General features: G+C 39.7%; 1 protein-coding gene across 4 annotated transcripts in view; it reads right to left on the bottom strand.

Annotated features, from left to right (window-relative positions):
* Positions 1-5,665: 5,665 nt before the first annotated feature.
* nalcn (sodium leak channel, non-selective) overlaps positions 5,666-19,147 on the bottom strand; it is a 75,082-nt gene continuing 61,600 nt past the window's right edge. For 3 of the 4 annotated variants that reach the window (XM_072396601.1, XM_072396603.1, XM_072396602.1), the window contains 23 exons: positions 18,897-19,019; positions 18,715-18,771; positions 17,115-17,235; positions 16,891-17,022; positions 15,888-16,055; positions 15,428-15,532; positions 14,828-14,934; positions 14,629-14,749; positions 14,431-14,529; positions 14,076-14,169; positions 12,444-12,550; positions 12,244-12,318; positions 12,041-12,160; positions 11,882-11,950; positions 11,641-11,789; positions 11,414-11,507; positions 10,953-11,085; positions 9,329-9,444; positions 8,797-8,954; positions 7,331-7,481; positions 7,041-7,190; positions 6,791-6,908; positions 5,666-6,561 (listed from right to left, as the gene is read on the bottom strand). In XM_072396601.1, coding sequence (XP_072252702.1) covers positions 6,419-6,561; positions 6,791-6,908; positions 7,041-7,190; positions 7,331-7,481; positions 8,797-8,954; positions 9,329-9,444; positions 10,953-11,085; positions 11,414-11,507; positions 11,641-11,789; positions 11,882-11,950; positions 12,041-12,160; positions 12,244-12,318; positions 12,444-12,550; positions 14,076-14,169; positions 14,431-14,529; positions 14,629-14,749; positions 14,828-14,934; positions 15,428-15,532; positions 15,888-16,055; positions 16,891-17,022; positions 17,115-17,235; positions 18,715-18,771; positions 18,897-19,019 — 2,710 coding nt within the window. In that variant the 3' untranslated portion in view covers positions 5,666-6,418. Of the gene's footprint in view, positions 6,562-6,790; positions 6,909-7,040; positions 7,191-7,330; positions 7,482-8,796; positions 8,955-9,328; positions 9,445-10,952; positions 11,086-11,413; positions 11,508-11,640; positions 11,790-11,881; positions 11,951-12,040; positions 12,161-12,243; positions 12,319-12,443; positions 12,551-14,075; positions 14,170-14,430; positions 14,530-14,628; positions 14,750-14,827; positions 14,935-15,427; positions 15,533-15,887; positions 16,056-16,890; positions 17,023-17,114; positions 17,236-18,714; positions 18,772-18,896; positions 19,020-19,147 lie in introns of those variants that run through there. The other variant, XR_011917939.1, reaches the window with a different exon arrangement.

The following is a 19,147-nucleotide window of genomic DNA, read 5'->3' as shown; positions in this document are numbered from 1 at the left end:
ATCAGAAAATATTGATTGCTGTAGCTATCATCTGAATAAACTTTGCTCAAGCAGTTTACAGTTTCCTGTCCCCAGTGTGAAATTAATTGCTGTGAAGTTGCCAAATATCAAAATCTTATTTTCAAATCAGATCTGCGCTGTCTTAAAATTCAAAGATGTGCCAAGCCTTGCAGAAAAGAATCTGTAAAATCAAATAAGCCATGAAGGACATTGATTTTTGCTTTGATAGTGTTTGATGTCGGCTTGCTTTTGAGCATGCATCAGCCAGTTTGTGTGCGCTTGCATGCCCGTACCCTGCAAGTGAGTTAGAATTTTTAGGAATCAGAAAAATTGAGTGTGACTGCAAGGTGGCAAAAGGTTACATTTGAAAAACAAACTATAACACAACAATGTTCTCTTTTGATATTACGATTGTTAATCTTCAAATGTAGCCAAATAAAGAAGGAGAAAAAGAGAGGGAAAGCCAAAGTAGAGACAAAATTGAAGTTGTCAGTTTGTACCTGTGTTGTCCCAAACTATCCCATTCTGCAGCCTGGTGGGGGTTTCTGTCAGTTGACAGCAGCTTCTACTGTACATGTCCCTGCTTCTGTCATTGCCATTCAATCTCTTTGTTTTTCCACATTTCTGGGTCTGGGGCTTACAATATACTGAGAACCCATTGAGAGGAGGGGGCAGATGAGAAATGCACACATTAATTTTCATTCATAACTTTCAAAGGGAAGGAAGGAAAATATAAGCAGGTGGGGACTGACTCAAGTTATAGGCAATCTTTGATCTCAGTAGAAGAAGAAACAACATATGTACATAGATATGAGGAGGAAGCCTGTTGTTCTTTTGTGTGAATGCACAATGTTCCACCACACAGTCAGCGAACCAGGCTTCTTCAGCTTGACCTACAGTAGCTGGTGATGTTGTATTGCTTTTTTGATTTCTTTTTGCTTTGAAGACCCTCACAAGCTGATAGAAAACTCCCAGAATGCTTTGACAAGATATTGGGACATATAAGACACGGATTCTCACGAAGAGGTGTAAAACTCATTTGAGCTCTGGTGCGGCTGTGTATTTCTTTTAGGACATCTTGTGATATTGGGCTATTCTGAAAAGAAAGCTTTACTACACGATGCAGCTTTCTCCTTGGCTGCAGAGTGTTTTTTCTTTTGTCTCTGCCAGTTTTCTCATAGCAACACAAAAGCTTTTCCTCTTGATAATGTCTCATCCATCTTCTGCTCCCTTGTTCAAAAACACCATGTGCACAATTTGACATAAATGCAGAGTAAAAAATGTGAAATTATAAGGTAATGCATCTCTAAGGGCTATAGTCACATTAAAATGCTTTCCCAGTGATCTTTGATATTGCTTGCGACAGTGAAATTTAATCGTTTGAGCATAGCACCCCCTACAGGTATGCATTATTTCATGCTTATAGTACCCTCAATGGTTGGACTGAAGCGGAGGCTCTCATTGTTACCCTGCAATTACAGGCCTTTCTTCTGTGATTGGTGGGTAATTGACTTGGTTTGAGTCTGTATTATTTTCTTCTGAATTTGCCACTCATATTCTAATTTTGGCTCCAGATCTGACAAAGCCTGCATTCCAGTAATTAAAGACGCCAAAGCCAGGTGTAGAACTGAGGAACGAGGGACCCATAGTCAGATGAATGGGACTGATTAGTCATTTAGTGAAAATGAGACTTTCTGGCTCAAAGACAAAGTAAAGCTCTCACTTTGTACTCAGTGTTCATTGGAGTGGCGATTAGCAGCAGTTGATAAGGTTCTGAACATGATGTAAAAGCCTCAAAATGACTTCCTGAATTCATCTTAAATACAAAGAAGCAGCGGTGTCAAAGTCTTTCTGTAAAGTGAGGGGAGAAAAAAAAAAACACTTATCAAGTGTGATACTGCCTTTTATATTTAATGGATATGGAAAATGTGACATTTGCACATAACAGACTATCCTAGATAAATCATGATTATGGAGCACAGAGAAAAAACAATACAATTTAACAAGATTCTAGAATTTGTGTAAGATTTCGAAAAGGATCTTGGTTCAAACTGACAGTTTTCGTGTTATCAATATTTCATATGTACAATATGATTTACAAGGCAAATTTCCTTTTTTCATGTGCTCACTTATCAATTTTAAGTAATAAAAAAAACACAGGTTAGATGTTTTATTATTTTTTGGTTATATCAACTTAAATTATAAGAAGGAAACTTTTTAACTTAAACCATCCTAGTGGCAAACATATGAAGTTAAAGCATCAATTTTACTCCTAAGTGTCCAGCTGCATTCAGGTCAAGGTCAAGGTCAGCATATCTTGATTTTTCTTGCCCCCCCACACAACCCACCCCGCCTTCCTCATTATTGAGACTGGAATAGATTTTAATCAACACATTATACCAGTTGTTAATTGCTTTTGCCGCCTGCTGCTCAAATAATTTGATACTTTTTTATTGTTGTAGTAGCCATCTGTTTCAAAACAGGGACAGGATCAGGCCTGGACCTGCGGTGGATGTTGACATGAGATACAGGCGGCTAATTTGCACTGCCACCACCTTATTTAAGAGGCTAAGAATGTGTGGAGAGCCTCGCGAAACAAGATTCTTAAATGAAGAGCAAGCCACACTGAAGGTATGAAAATGAAATCTCATTCTTAAAAAAAACAAACATGCTAAATCTGCATTTATTATGCACAGATATAGTCCTGCACTAAAAGCATTTATGACGGGTAAGTACTTTGCAAATACACAGGCGTGATGATAATATGCATCTTTTTAAACACTTAATTACTTCCCCTTGGTGACAGACACTTTCACTAATGACTAACAAGGCCCAAGGCCAGTGATCAGTCAGAGAAAGCTTTTGCCCTACTCTGTCTCATTTTACACTGAACACTTAGTGCATGGGCTCATGTTGGGATGATGACCCTGTCATAGGTCATCAACATGTTCCTTTTATTTGAATCACAACGTTAGCCTCTTCTTTGTACATTTTTGAGTGCAGCTGATAAAAATATTTTGTGGAGCCATGCGCTCACCAGTAGAGATTTCTCATTTGCCTCTATTGTGCTTTCCGATATTTGCGTAAGAGAAGCAATGTCGTTGAAATCCAGGTAAAACTAGATCAGGCATAAAGAATAGCTTAAGCTCTTGGAAAGGGTGCTGAGATTTGTTCAATCAAAGGCTTAAGAAGAAATATAATCACATCTTACAGCCATTTGAAACAGGAAGCATTGGCACATTCTAGGGCAATCACACCTCATTTCTGGTTAATAATCAGATTGGTCACATTGTCTCTGTGTGAAGCCTCAGAGGTACAAATTCAGACTTTCTGGAGGAGGGTGACAAGTATGTTCTCAATCAATTTTACTTTCCAACACGTCCTCCTCCAGAACTATTTCTAATTAGCCTTATAGAGCCATCATTCGTTGCACTGTGATTGTGCAGTGCACATGCCCTTCTATTTGTAATTCCTCCAGGTAGCTCTGTTTGTCATGCTTGGAGTATCTGCATCAGTGTGCCTTGTATGGCAAAAAAAAAGTCAGAGAAGGCATTTTTCCAGTCCATGCAATGCTGTTACTGCTGGCTGCAGGCTTTGAATACCCCATCTCAACAGGAGGGAACCAAGCTATCAAAGCCATCATGTACTTTAATTACAGGTAATCGCGATGTGCAGACACTCTTCCACGCCTTCTGCTCTTAAGAACTTCCTCCTCAATTACCAAAGTGCCTAAATTAGGCCCTAAATAAGCACTGGACATGCATGAGGGAGAGGTGGGCAAATTACAATAGAGAGGGTAAAAACTACAGGCCCTGTAAGAGCCGGCGCGATGCAGAGGCAATTAAAAGACAAAAAAAGTGCTCTACCACGCAGGGTGAAAATTAGAAAAAAAAAGTGAAAGAGACCTTTGATGAGCTAGCTCTCAGCTAAGTGGGGCTTAAGAGGCGATGGATGATGAGAGAAAAGAGTGAGAAAAGACAAATTAAAGACAGTTGATTGGCAAGAAGGCTGATGTCACACTGTTTCCCTACAGGACCATATGTCAGGGACAGCACTCAGTCACTGAGAGTGGAATGTGTGAGTAAATCATAAATTCTATAGAGAAGGCATCCCACAGGCAGCTGATTCTCTGCACTCTCCTTGCTTTGCCTCTTATTCATTATCCAGCTGACCCCATACACTCTTCATCAACTATAAAACTCAATAGAGTTTTTAAATGGACAAATGAAGAGCCTGTTTCTTTTAATAGGCTAATTCTGTGTCTAACAAGGGGCCTTGTTAAAGGAAAACGCAGCTGTATGAATGTGAGTGCTTCACTAAATTAGCTCCAGTCTGACCTGGAGCCATTGTCTGACAAATTAACTAAAAAGAAATACATCACTGAGGAACACAAGGAATTAATTTAGTGGTTTAGTCACACACACACACCGCTGTTTACATCTTGTTTGTAAGAATGGCAGTGTGTGCTGTACTCACATTACTGGTGACCTGGATCTACTACATTTCATCCTGTGGATAAGGCTGGCTCACACTGACCTGGATGGCTGGTTGGAAACTGAGCTCATCTGGAACCACGGTGAGCTGCTCATAGCAGACGACAAGACCATCATCAGCGGTCATCGCTGCAAGTGGAGAAAGTGCTGTGCAGCAGAATGACTCAACAGGGGAGTGTGAGTAAGGGCAAAAGCAGAAAATAATGCATTACACAGTTTACTCTGCATCTCAATTGCAGAAATGACCAGAAATGTATGTCCACATCACTCAGAATAATAAGATTATAAGGAACTGACCGGACCAAATTAAGTGAAAAATAAAGACCTGAAAATCAGAGGGGCTTGGTATGCATCCAGGAGAGGGCAGTATTACCCAGAGAGCGGGTTGAGACTGCACTGGGTCTTTGATCTGAGCAGATGTGTGTGAGGAGGATCGTTAAACAGCATCTGTTTATTCTAATTGTGTGTTTACATGGAAGGTTAAGATATTTCTTATAAGATTAACTGTATTACTGTCTAGAACAAATCATACAAGAAAAGGTGACGCATGGTTTTGATGGGTAAAACGGATTTTTGGGGCTTTAGGTGACATAGGTAGTGGGGAGTATAACCTGCTTGTAAAGGTTAGCAGTTTAGGCTCTGAGAATCTTATTTGATTTAGCAGGCAACAGGCAAATGAAAACAAAATCCCCTCCTTCATAGAACAAAATGTTTGGATACTTTTAAGGTTCATGTGCAGCACCTGTTAAAAGTTACATGTTAACTCTAAGTGCACAGGTTCCTGGAAGGGTCCACTTGTTGATAGAAGAAGGAGCTCCATGTGCCACATTATGACTTGACTTTGCTTCCTCATTAAAAGAAGCGACAGAAAGACAAAATAAATTGCAGGGTATGAAATGAGTCGGGAAAATAAAGTTTTTTCTTCTTCTCTTGTTCTATTTTAGAAGCACCTAAACGTCCATGTCATATAATTACTGTATGTTTGACTCTCTAAACAGTGTTTTCAAATCACATTGATGAAATATTCATGTGTTTTCAATGGTCATTCTTCCAAGTAATTTAATTTTTTTGCAAACACAATTCCTTTTTTTGAATAGGTTTTGCAACTTTGCATTACTTTCTGTAATGTATGTTGCATAAAAAAAACAGTCTATCACTCATAAATGCTCATAAATGCCTAACAGGCCTTTATTATCAGAATAATTAAATAATTCATAAAGATAACCATTTATAATAATTTATAAAATGTGTTTCAATTGCACACAAATACAGATTTTTTCAATTACATTCACAGTCATACATGTAAAAGTTTCTTTAATTTCCTTGTTCTACCACAAGAAGAGTAATCCTTCTTTTATAGTTACAAAGTAACAAAGCAACTATGAGAAGAAAAAACAAAACGACAATTATATGATTACTACCACAAGACAGTTGTGATTAAGAGCACGAGAGACATTAGAAACACTGATAAAAACAGAGGAACAAGGATAAAACATCAACATCAAAGGAGGACAGAAATTATAGGTGCTGCAACAACACAGTTTCAAATATCGACATGAAGCGATAGAAAACACAAACAGCAGCAGCTTCTTGGTTTGTTTTATGAATACATCATGGCCTTAGTATCAGATAATCTGCTTTGACACCATATGTGCCTGCATAGAAAAACTGAGCAGTGGAAATCACAGGAGGACAGTAACACTTAACCCAAGAGGTATGAAATCGCCACTGCATGCCAAAACCGCCGCTCTCTGAGGGACTCATAGATGGTCTCCCAACACAGCCTAACAAACCTTCTGAGCAGTTATGAACCGGGTGGCGGTAAAAATGATCAGGCTGGAGCAAGAGAAGATGAAACAACCCGTGTTGTCCAGCAATCTTCCCAGCTCATCTGTAAGACACGGCAGGTACGCTGCGACTCATCTCTAAATATCGATGAGGTCGTCTCCGCTCTCGTCACTCTCCACAGTCAGCTGACGTGTCCACCACTTCTTCACTTCTGACCCCGAAGAAGCCTCATCGTTGACAGGGTTCATCATATAAACAAACGACTTGACGCTCGTGCGACCTGGAGCGACACAAACCCGGGAAATTCACAGCATGAGTCGCGTGGTTTTATCCTTACTATTCCAGTTTGACACCATCTGAACCTCTACTTATTTCAAGGATGCTACTCTAAGAACGCCTTTGTTTTTGACTCAAGAGAAAAGTTTTGCTCCAGTTGGGATTCACGTTAACATAATGTCGTCTAAAGAAACACGTCACGAGCAAAACAAGGAACAGAGAGGCATACACACCGGCAGGCAGCCGCCACTGTCCCAGCTTCCGCTGAGGTCTCCCCAGGTCGGCGGAGTCCTGCCTGTACCCTCCTCTGTCTGACAACGTGGGGCTCAGAAGCTGCTGGAGACCACTCATCTAAACAAAGAGATATCCTTTGTTGCACCAGTGCAAGCATATACCTGCAGATTACATTATGTGCTTGCAAAATATCAAGCTGTGAGCATGTGTGAGTGTGTATGCAGTGATGGTTTAGATGTAAAGCTTCACCTCAGGCTGCAAGGGGTTGTCTGGGTTGTTAGTGTTGTGGTCTTCACTTGGCACTGTGGTCTCTATGCTGGGAGGTTTGAGGAAGAGGCTCAGCTCCTGCTGCTGGCTCTCTCTCAGGCTATGAATGATACTGCACGACTGCTGCTGCTTCTGTGAGCGCACACACACACACACACACACACACACACACAACAGCAGTCAGTGGCATCCACCCATGCAGACAGTGATACACGTGTGAATTTAACAGGAAAAGCTAAGTATGGTTATGTGTTTTCTGCTGAGAGACTAACCGCCCGGATTCGTTTGAGGCATTTCTTGAGCCACATGCGTATGGTCTGCTTGGCGACCTCCTCTTCAATGGTGTACTCCAGCTGTTCCCGCGCCAACAGCTCCTCCAGCTGGAGAGACTTTCTAATGTCCACTGAGCGATAGGACAGCATGCTGTATGGTGGTCCACACACAGTTCACAGTTATATACATATATATATATATATGCAAGGACACAAGAGAGGGACAAAAATTTTAATGGGGATTTGATATTTGATATTCCTCAAACTTAAAAGCAATCATCTGTCCACTCCTGGGGGGCAGTTGAAAACAGGTGTCATTCTGAAATTCTGTTTTTAAAACATCTGATTCTTTACATTATTGTCTCAACTTGAATCAACATTCAAATAAAGGACCGGAAACAGTGGAAAACACGTAGCTTACAAGCCAAAGTCTGGCTCATTTACAGCCATTGTCCTTATGATCAATGAGCCCTGTCCCTGTTTGAAATGAATAAATGAAACCAAATGAATGGCAAATCATCAAAACCTTTTGTGTAACAATGTCTGGGTTTAGTCATAATGCCACAACAATGGCGCCATGAACTAAAACTTGAATTTACAACATTGGTGTGTACAACTTTCATCTTCCATAGTGAACACTCGGTGAACATGGTTATTACAAAAACTGTATTTCTGTGGATTCCTTTTGTTGTTGAACAAAGTCATTGCTATCAATGGGGTTGCTACACAGCCTCAAATCTGAATGTTTAACAAAGGAAAAGGAAGTTTAGTCACTCTGAGAGGAATATGTAAATGAGCACAGTTACTGGACAACCTGCTGAGTTTGCAGACTTATTATCCATCTTTAGAATCTGTCAGTGTCCTTGATCAGGTTATCATCAATATCATCAATATCAATATCAGCAGCAACCCACAGCTTCTCAAATGTTAGGTTTTCTCACTGTAAAACGTCACAATTGAGAAGAGCCCCCAAGTTCTCAATAGGATTTAAGTCAGGTGAGCAGGTGAGGGAGGGGACTTGGTTATGTTTCTCATGTGTAGTCAAGTAAATGAATACTTGGAATCACGAGCTGCAGCACAGACCTGTATTAAGAACAAGGTTTTCTTGAATGCAGCAGAATTCCTCTTGTGATAGTCCTTGTGAGACATATTTTCCATAAACTAGTTTACGATTTGAGTGGGTTCTTCAAACTGAAAAAGTCTGAACAAGCTCATTTCAATGACAAACTTGAAGTGGTGCCTCAAGTGATTTAGCAAGGGCCCACGCTTCTGCTCCTTTTATGAGTCTTTTAACAAGTCTTATGCAGTTAATATTTGCTGATTGTTGATCATGGTGATCAGCAACAAAATGTTTGGAATGTCTGATTGTTGTGCATCAATATTTCAGCTTTTTCAAGCCACTGTCTGGAAAGAACTGCTTAATGTAATGATAATACACACATTACTAAGATGTATACAACAATCACCTGAGGACATCGTGGAAGGTCACATCTCCACCGCTGTGAAGTCGCTCCATCTCATAGCACATGTGCTTGAACAACAACTTGTCCTTGTCCAGGTCCACTTCCAGCCTTCCTCTGAGCAGACGAAGCAGGAACTTCACCCTGGATGTTGGGATCACGCCCTGGAGAGACAGCCACACAGAGTGAGTGACGGAGACAATGGCAATGATAACCTGATGTGCATTTCAAAACTTTAAGAGTTTTACTGAAAGGCAGATGCAGACATCAAAGTTCAAATGTATATGATGCTGTTAATATGGTTAATTTACAACTGCACTTGTCTGTAATGTATAAAGAGTCAAAAGTCTTTCACTGCAATATCTTTTCTAATCAAACACCTGCTGCTCTTATTACTTTCATTCCAATTACTGAATGCTGTAACTCCATTCTCTTCAGCCCTCTCTCATTAGCGCTTGTACAGCTTTTATCTTCTCTATACTGTCCTATACTGTCCTATATAGTCATCCTATTTGCTCTCCTATTGCTAATTTCTCACCTCCCGTTTGTCATCCACCATGTTCCAGATGATTTGGAAGTGCCTCAGGTCATTATAACTCAGCAGCTGGTCCTCCTCAGTGGAGTAGAACAGAGAAAAGTTCTCCACAATGATGGCTGTGGCAATAGAAAGTGATGGACAGGTAGTAAATGATAGCAGAGCGGTTTGCATTGAATCAGTCATCCACGTTCACATAATAATGAAAGCAGTGTGTTGCTGCTGTATTTTAGACTCTGTGGTTCCCAGCGGGCATGAGTTGCAGCAGCACTGTTGGGTATCTTGGCCATGAGCCCAAAGAAAAACCTGCATCATTTCATCAACATTTTATATCATATTTAGGTATTTATATATATATATATATGTTTATATTTATATTCACGTATTAATCTGTGGCAATTTTTTCCACAGGGGGAAAAAATCAGTACATCAGAAAACATTAACTTTAATTATTCAAATGAAATGCTGATTCATGCCAAGGTATTTCTTCATAGTTATACAGCACTTGTAGGCAAAGATGTCATCTAAATTCACTGAATGGATTCTTACATCACACTCTCCAATAATGTGTTGTTGCTGGTAGCGCAAACAACACAACTGGTGGAGCATTCTAATATATGAACAAATTTAAGTTCTGATGAAGATTTACTGTGTTTTTTCTTTTCTTCTGAAGTTACTCATATGGACATTTGTAGGCTGTTTGCTGCCAACAAAAAGCTTCTAGGGCATCATAATTGTTGGTTCAAAGAAAAACTGCGCTTAATGCCATAATACTGTAATGTACATGCATTACGATGATCAGCCTTGATCTGAACAACATCCTCTCTTTTTTAGCTAGTATATGCAATATATTGCTGTGGCGTTTCCTAATTTCACAAATTGGCTGCGTAGTTCAATGAAGTTAAAAAGGCTCCCTGGGGTAAGACAGGGGACCTGTGATGTTTCTTTTTCTTTTCTTATCAACTGCAAGATGTGACTTAAAGAAAAACATCAATTAATGTTTTGAACAGTCTGAAAAGACATAAACTTTTGAACAATTTCGGATTTCGGGCTGCTTTTAAACATCCTTTCAATCAGTTAGTCCTCACTGTGGTGGAATGACCTCATAATCCGTGACACTCTACTTTGTCCCTTTAAACATACAATTATTCTATGCTACTGTGAATGAACAACATCTGACAATATCGAGCAATATGTTGACTGAAATAAAGGCTTTCATGAATTTCTGAAAACTAGTTCACAATGCCTTTGTTTTTCTTCTGATGAAGACGATTACTACAATCCCTGCTACGTTTTTGCCTTTTCCGTGGATTGCTTAACTTGCGTCTGATTTTTAAGGAGTTGCATTCTTCTAACCTCTCACTCTACCTCTGTCCCTTTTCCTTTTTACAGCTAACTATACAAACACAATCATTTCATTTATAAGCTCTTGTTGTTGCTAATTTCATTTATGACATTATATTGACTTAAATTCAACTATTGGAATATTGGCCTAACCTTACTAAAACCCTAGCATGTAATAGGCTATCTGTTGGGAACTTGCATCGCAGTGTCAGAGTGTTTAGATCGAAGTAATAATGTGACAGTACAAATGTTGAATGTATGGAATAAACAAACAAACCCTGACCTACAAGTAGGTTGAGCATAATGTAGGCTATAATGACATAGAAGGAGCAGAAGTAGATAAGTGCTCCAGCATAGTTGCCGCAGTCTGTCTCCCAGTAGCGATGTTTATCTGGGGTGCAGAATGGGGGCTGGACCTGAGGACAAACAAAAAAAACAAAACAATTTGGAATAATAAATGAAAACATTAAAACATGACACTTATGTCAGCAGAGCAACTAAAGTAAAATGAACCTGGAACCAGGAAAATAACCACAGCATCTTTTAGCATCATTCTCTCTACTGTGAGCACCAGAAACAAACAAAATCCAGTGATTCTACTGTCCTTTAACGGCAGCAGAAAACTGAGGCGGAGCAACAAAACAGTATGTAAGCAATGTATATCATTTTCTAGATTGGGACTGAATGGTCTGTTCTTTTATCCACTTATATGGTGTTGTGCACTGGACTTGTAGCCCATCTTACCATGCAGTCATGCATGATTTTATTCCAGTCTTCCCCTGTGACAATACGGAAGAGAACAGTGATAGCTTTGCCTGCTGTGGAGAAGTTGGCATGCCTGTGATTGGAAGAGACGGACAAAATGAGACGGGTAACCCTGCAAAGACTTCATACTCCATCAGCAGCTTACAGGTTGAATATGGAATCAGAGAAACAAGTACCGCAATGAAGGTCAGGAAATGCATAATTACCGGTTTATGTTCTCGCCGTATTTGACAGTTCCAAAGAGAACAACTCCAGCAAATGCATAGCAGAGGAGGAGGAGAAACATGCCCACGATGATGAAGAAGCTCTTGTACATGCTCACCACTACAGTCAGCAGCAGCATCTTCAGCGTCACCTTCACAGATCACACACACATAATAGATCACGTTTAAACACTGAAGCTTAAATTGTGTGGCGGTGAGGGAGGGTACTTTTACATGTACTCACGTGTTTCCCACATATTGTGAAGAACCTGAAGACGATCACACATGTGCCCATCATGTACGTATATGCATTCTACAGGGGATAATCATAGTTATTAGTTTTTCACTGACGTCACTCAAATTCATTCCAAAATTTCCCCGAATTATACACAATTTTTCTAACCAGTAGGGAAAAGTGCAAAACTATCCAGATGACACCCAATGATGTGACCAGCAGGTCGTAGCGATTTCGTCTGCTCTGCCAGTAACCCGCTGGAGACATGGCTATTAGCTTCATTGTCACCTAGGAATCAACATTAGCCGACGTCAGAGGAAGTGATCCATATTAAAAGAAAGATGATAGATGAGCAGGCAGAAAACACTCACCTCCAGAACAAATATGAAGGTGAAGACTACAGACATGGTAGCAAGTGGAAATGTCACTTGATCATCTACGTCCCACTACAAAAGAGAAGATTCACGTTTTTTTTAAATGTAATCTAATGTAACATAACCCATAAAATGACCAATTCACAAGATTAAATCAAATCCAATAAACTAAGAAGCATTGTTATGTGAGGCTCTACCTTGACTGAAAGCAGGACAGATTGTGCCAACACCAGTACAGCGATGCCTCGCTTGAAGAAGGGGTGCTGAGTGATGTCATACATCTTGGCCCTGAAACCTCCATTCTCTGTCAGGCAGACGAAAGCCAGAGATTACGTGAAAAAAAAAAGATGAAGAATTTGATCAAGTCAATGCCCAGATCACAATGTCTAAAATCACATTGTCAGTTTAAAAACCGGACGTCGCTTATGACACATGTGGTAGTATCCCGTTATGTCCAGAAGATGACACTCTCGGCCTGTCTACATGCAGAGGTAAATGCATATATATGTATTTGTAAAATGAATGCAAACAATAGGTACTTTTTCAAAATTGGCCAATTGCAGAGTGAGACTTTAAAACTTACTCCAAGACAATTTAGGTTTAATAGAAGAAGCTTGAAAATGTGTTCATCTGTTTTGAGGCTATATAATCACATTAATGGCATATGTATATTCATATTCTGGATGCGGTGCATTTGTAAAATGGGACCCTCATTTTCCAGTGACACAGGGAGGCAATCTGTTGCTTTATAAAAGGACAAAAGCAGCTGCAATGATTGGCTACTTTTAAAGCTATTTCACAAATCCAAATACCCATGTTTGACTTGCCACTTTTGACTGCAACCACAATTGAACTACAGCCCTAGAAATTAGCTCTGCTCACATGCACTCACTTGCATTTGAAGCGTTTCATTTGTCATCCTTCAAGCTTTAGATCAGGCAAATATTTCAACCTCGCCGTGATAAATCCTCTAATATGTATGCTAAAATACATGGATTTCAACAGCAAATGAATGTTAAATGTTTGGAATCAAACGTGCAGTTGCAGGATTTGAATATATATATATTACTGCTGACCACTGTGACACTTTTACAAGTACTTTGACTATGAACACGTGATCAGAGGCCAGCTCAGCACTGTAGTGATTTGCCAATGGTGGGGGAACGCCTCTGGATCTGGATCAAAGTTAGGTTGCTCGGGTGAGCTGTACTGCTGACTAAAACTGAGCCCATTGATTTGCTGTTAGTTCTCAGCCTTTACTGTACTAACAGGCAATTTCCCACAGTGCCTCTGATGTACCTACACCATTCCCATGACTCTAACCACATAAGGGAGAGATGGAGTGGAAATGTGCAGGATTCGCATGTTGAAATGTGACCAATAAGGATATGTGCAGGAAAGATAGTTGCTGGTTGTCTAAAAATGTACATTTAGTCAGGATACAGCTTGTAGTTCACTTTAAATGCAAACCTTTGATTAATTTCCCGTAGAAGGCTGCGACATGTGCGATTCAGTGTCTGAGCTATTTGCGTTATCTGTCTTCATATTTAGCTTTTCATTACTGCTGCTAGTCATCATTTGGGTGTCACGGTGAATTCCTCAAGGTAACAGTCCCCAATGAAAAACAAGGATAGTTAAATATGGATTAATCATGCAGGTGCAACTTAGAAAGCACACAAGCGCACACAATCAATCAGGGAACAGGGGGAAGACGTGACAGGATTTTGAGCACGATACTCTGTAAACCACAATATGATGTATTGTATCTTCAAAAATGATTTTCACAGCATTTTTTGCACGCATTTGTTGATAAGTATGTTTGATTCTACCTGGACGGGGGGGCAGGTGGAGCGGTTGGGCTATTTTCAGTCGACTCTTCAGATCCTCCCATCGTCTCTGGTCCACTGTCAGTAGAGCAGTACCCTGGCAGAGAAAACAACACAAATCACGAAGGTGGTGTTTTTGCCAAGTTGCTGCTCTAGATACTACGTAACTGGACCATCATCAGTTTGAAGAGGTCTATTCTTATCAGTTTGTCTAAACTTTCTATTGCAGATTAAATCTAAACATGTCCTGATAGAAACTCAATTAAGAAGAACTGAATTTGATTTCCATGACAAAAGAACAGCACAGTGAGAGGACTAGTTAGTGGCAGGAAATTGTACTTATATGCATTGTTCAAACCTTGTTCTCATTGAAGTTTGCAATGACAACTCCAACAAACAGCGTGAGTCCAATCATGCACCCGAGAAACACAAAGACGTGGATGTAGATGCCATGGATCTGTCAACACAGAAATGTTTAAAATGAGCTGAATAACCGTCATTTCTGGTAAACAAAGGAGATTACAGAGGGGGAAAGCACTCGGTTTCTTATCCGTACCGGTCCGACGCGGTGAATAATGACATCTCGGACCTCCACCCAGCCTTTGAGAGACAGCACTTCGAACAGAGCCAACATAGCATTTCCTACATTGTCAAAGTTAAAATTTCGTGGGTTGGCCCTGGAAAAGGAGAAAGTGGAGACTTCGGTCACTGACAATGCAAGACAACCCTAAATCAAGTGAGGAAACAAGTCTTACCAGACTCTTGGTACCCAGAAACCAGGTTTCTTCTCCCCAGCCTTCAGTCTCAGGTTGAGATTTTTGGAAACACTAACATTTATTCGGAATATACCATGGCATTCCTCCTATAAAGAACCACCAGCAAAACATCAGTTTAACGTCAGTTAGTTTAAACCATGTTTTACTGAATACATATACGACTACTATACCAGTGAATTATTATGCTACAGGAATATGACAACAACAAACATACTGAGAAGTCCTTAGACCAATAAATAAAAAGTTCAAATACTTTATATGATTTCATTCACATGGAAGATGTAACTATATTGACATAATAAACAACAAATTGTTCGAAACTGTAAAAGGGAGAGATACCCAAATGGTAAAGAATTCCTCCTTGAGAATTACACAATAAAAGTCAGTAAAGTATTTTTTTTTAACTAAACCACAAAACAAAAGAAAACACAAAAGCTGTTTGAGAATAGGATGGATAGAAGCATTCAATTTTGGACTTAAGTGGGGAAGCCTCTTCTACTTTTTCAGCCTGTAGTCCTTTAGAAGGAGCATAGGACGAGAGGGGGTGGTTTTATAAGGAGATTATATTTCTTGTAGTACCCGACTGAGGATACTGGGGTCGTTGCACTTGGCGAGCTTTCCGGCAAACAGTTGAACTCCAAAGCTTGCAAACACCAGCATTAGTGTGAGGAGCAAAATGGAAACCTGCAGGAGAATCAATCAAGAGTTTAAGGCAGGGTACATCATAATGCAAGTCCCAGAGATTAGAGACAGAGATTTGGATGTCAGACAGATGTGTGAGACGTGTGAAGACATGATTTATGGACTCCTCTAATGATATAATATGAGGATTATAAGACATTAGAATTCTTGGTTAACAGAGCAGAGGATAAATCCAGCACATAACTGCTTAAGAATGCATAGCAACAACAGAGTACAATTTAGTAAAGTTTAATAGTTTAATTTGTGCACATTTTATTAATCAGAAGCTCCTAAACTCTTAAAATACCTCAAAGCAAGTATAATTTGAAAATGGTCTTAGTTGAGCAGGACTACTAACCAGGAAAATCTCCTTGAATCCTTTGAGAACCTCCCGCACCACCTTCCTCATCTGAGGTACCAGCTTGAAGATCCTGAGGGGACGAAGGCAGCGCAGCATCATCAGAAGCTGAGCTCCAGACTCAGAGGGGACGTCAGGAGGCAGCCAGCACACAAAGATCAGACTGACCTACAACGAGGGCAGGGATGAATCCTTTTTTAAGAAATCCGAATGCTAGCTTGAGTATTCTGGTAGAAACCAGGATAACAACAAAATTACCATATAAAAAGTCATTTGCAAAGATATTAGCAGTTGGAATGATACTGGTGGACCTTTAAACATGATCGGTAACCTGGACACCATGTATATAGGAGAATAACAAGGTTTATAATGTTCCACTGAAACACCAACATATCCAGAATACAATCAAACCCTGAAAATGGCTCAAACTGGGACATTACCATGCATGGATATGAACTCATGATCTTATATTGTGATTTTCATTAACACAATTATAACAGTTTCCTTTCATCATTCCTAACTTTCTAAGTACATTTAGCATGCTACTGTAGTGGAACCAAACCAACATTTATTCCATCTGCTGCCCATGAACATTTCACACAGTTTTCTATAGGCCTCAACATTGAAAACATGGATAAAAATTCTTTATGGTTATGGCACTTAAATGGGTAAAAAATGACAACCTGCAGCAAAAACAATACCTGATTTTAAGATTTACACCCCCCCCCCCCCCCCCTCTGATACAAGAAGGCATTTGTGATCCCCAAGATACTACATAGTAGTAGATGAGGGGTATGATTATAATATATAATTTATTGTTTTTGTTACAATAACTAAGTAACCAAGAAGCAATTGTATCATTGTATAAGGCATATTCTGTGTTGTGTTAATGAACCCTCACCAAACTACAGAAGACAGAAAGTAAGTGAAGGGGTCTTATTTAGGAAATTTATGATCATGATCTCTCACGTGGAATGTTGGAAGCAGTCTTTTTTTTTCTTACAAGATAGATGAAGATGTCCATCACTCCTCCAAAGTCCCTGATGACAGCCGTGGGAGTGAAAAACAGACCATCTGCCATGATCTTCAGGTTGAGCTCAATGCTCATGAAAATCACAAACACAAACTCCCCAATCTGAAACAGATATGATGATTTTTAACAATATCTGCCAGTTCGTGAATCAACTCAACTGTTCACGGGACCGTCGATTCATTAGCTTTTCATACCTGCAGTGTGGGGACGTGCATGACCCTGGTGAAGGGTGATTCGAACATCATGGAGATGCACGAGCAGATGGTCACCACGATCATAACCCAGTCCAGGTAGGTGACTAAGCCCAGGAGATCACTGCAAGGACATGCAACAATAAAGATGTACAAGCCAGTTTCTGAAAGATTATTTAGAACATAAATAAAAACTAAATCCGACGGTTGGCACATACTTACACCTCTATATTTAACTGAAAACAGTTAAGACAGTATATCAACATGTGTTTATGATCATAACCACTGTGGAACATTAATACGAAACAACATGAAACTGGTTTTATTTCTGTGACTTCTTAGTCTTAGTTTTTTCTTCATTGTAATGTTCCATTGTCATGCTGCATTCAATTGCAAGTCATGTTGCATTCAATTGCAATCGTATCCAGCTAAGAAAATATAAAGAAAGAGTCCCTAAGTTTCAATTTCCTTGTCTGTGTTTTGTGGGAAGTTTCCCCAAAACTCAGCCTACACAGTAAACAAAACATATTTTTAGTTCTGACTATATGGATAGTTCTGACATACCTATTCCAAGGTACACTGAATGCGAAATAACTTTGTAGGTAGGGCCAAGTTTGAATTGCTTTGTTTTCAACAATAAGTAACAAGTAGGCCTTTAACATAACTGACTAAGGAGGTCAGTAGTGGAACTAATTATAATGTTAGTCCAAAGACACTGGACTTTTAAAATACTTGAAAACATGCTTCTCAAAACCAGACTAACATACTCAGATAAAGCAGTTAGGTCAACTCGACGCCAATGGGCCCGAGGCACATATTCTCCAAAGTTCCATCTTTTGGCATCATTTTGTAAAACAGTAACGTATATATTAATATAGCCAAATTCCCATTAAGGCTGCTCTCATTCTCATATTTTTGTGTTTCTTTGGTCAGACTGTTTCTATGGCGACTGAAAAGCAGCCCACTAAGACTCATGGTCACTTTAAGTATTTCCACTCTTCTCCGATATAATCAAGATTTTTTCTAACATTTGACAAAATCACCTTTCAAGTAGCTTAAAGACGTCTGTGCAGTGGAATCGGCTTTACTTACATGTGCAATAATCTCTCAAAGGGAACAAGTTAGAAGCGACAGAATGCCGTTAACATTTTTGTTTCACACCGTTTACAGTGTTGCAGCATCTACCATACTTTGGTACATAACCTGATTTCATTCCAATGCAGGCGTACCGGGACAAGAACAGTTGTGCAACTAAATTCACTCTCAATAAAATCAAATGAACGGTGATGTATTCAATTAGTCCTTTAGCATTTCTTAGTTTCGGTGTTGGATGTGTTTGTCTTTGTATTTTCAACTATGTATAATGGGTTTGGTGTTATGTAGTTCTTTGCATTGTGTTCACTGCTACACACACTGGTTCTGATTGGCTGAATCGGGTTGTGTAATAGGTGTAACATACTTCACAGCTCTGCAATTCAGAAATTTGAATTCCTCACCACAGTTTGGGGAAGCACAACAGGCAGGTAATGAGCTCCAGAATGAATGAGATGTATACTGAATAGATCAATGGAGAGTAAGGGAATCAATAATCCATCACACTTACTACAGCTGGTGGTATTTGGTGTTCTTCACTGCTCCTGTTATTGGGTCAGTTTTTGATCTAGATAAGAATGAATATAAAATCAGCTTTTTTTCAGTCGGGTTTTGGCTGTTAAGGTAAACTGAATGTTGCATTAGCTTAGCATGAAGCAGTAATAAATTTCATGTTATTTCGACCAGTCTTACGCATTGAAGCGAGCGCGAACGATCATCCTGCAGAAGTTCCTGAAACGGTGCTCACGGCCCACGATGAAAAGTGGCTTATCAAAGTAGGGATGGTTCTCCCTCAGCTCCTCCTCCTGAACTTTTCTGCTCAATCACACGAGCAAAGAGATGAGACAAACACTAATTACCACATATTAATGAGCCAGGACAAAACACTGTAAGCGCGGCTGGTGGATATCAAATCTCATTCTGGTTAGAAGCTTGAAATTGCG

The sequence above is a fragment of the Leuresthes tenuis genome, unplaced genomic scaffold, assembly GCF_036924035.1.
Source record: "Leuresthes tenuis unplaced genomic scaffold, fLeuTen1.0.hap1 SCAF_12, whole genome shotgun sequence".
Classification (NCBI taxonomy): domain Eukaryota; kingdom Metazoa; phylum Chordata; class Actinopteri; order Atheriniformes; family Atherinopsidae; genus Leuresthes; species Leuresthes tenuis.
Note: the sequence above shows the minus strand (reverse complement) of the source record. Positions and strands in the feature narration are given on the sequence as shown.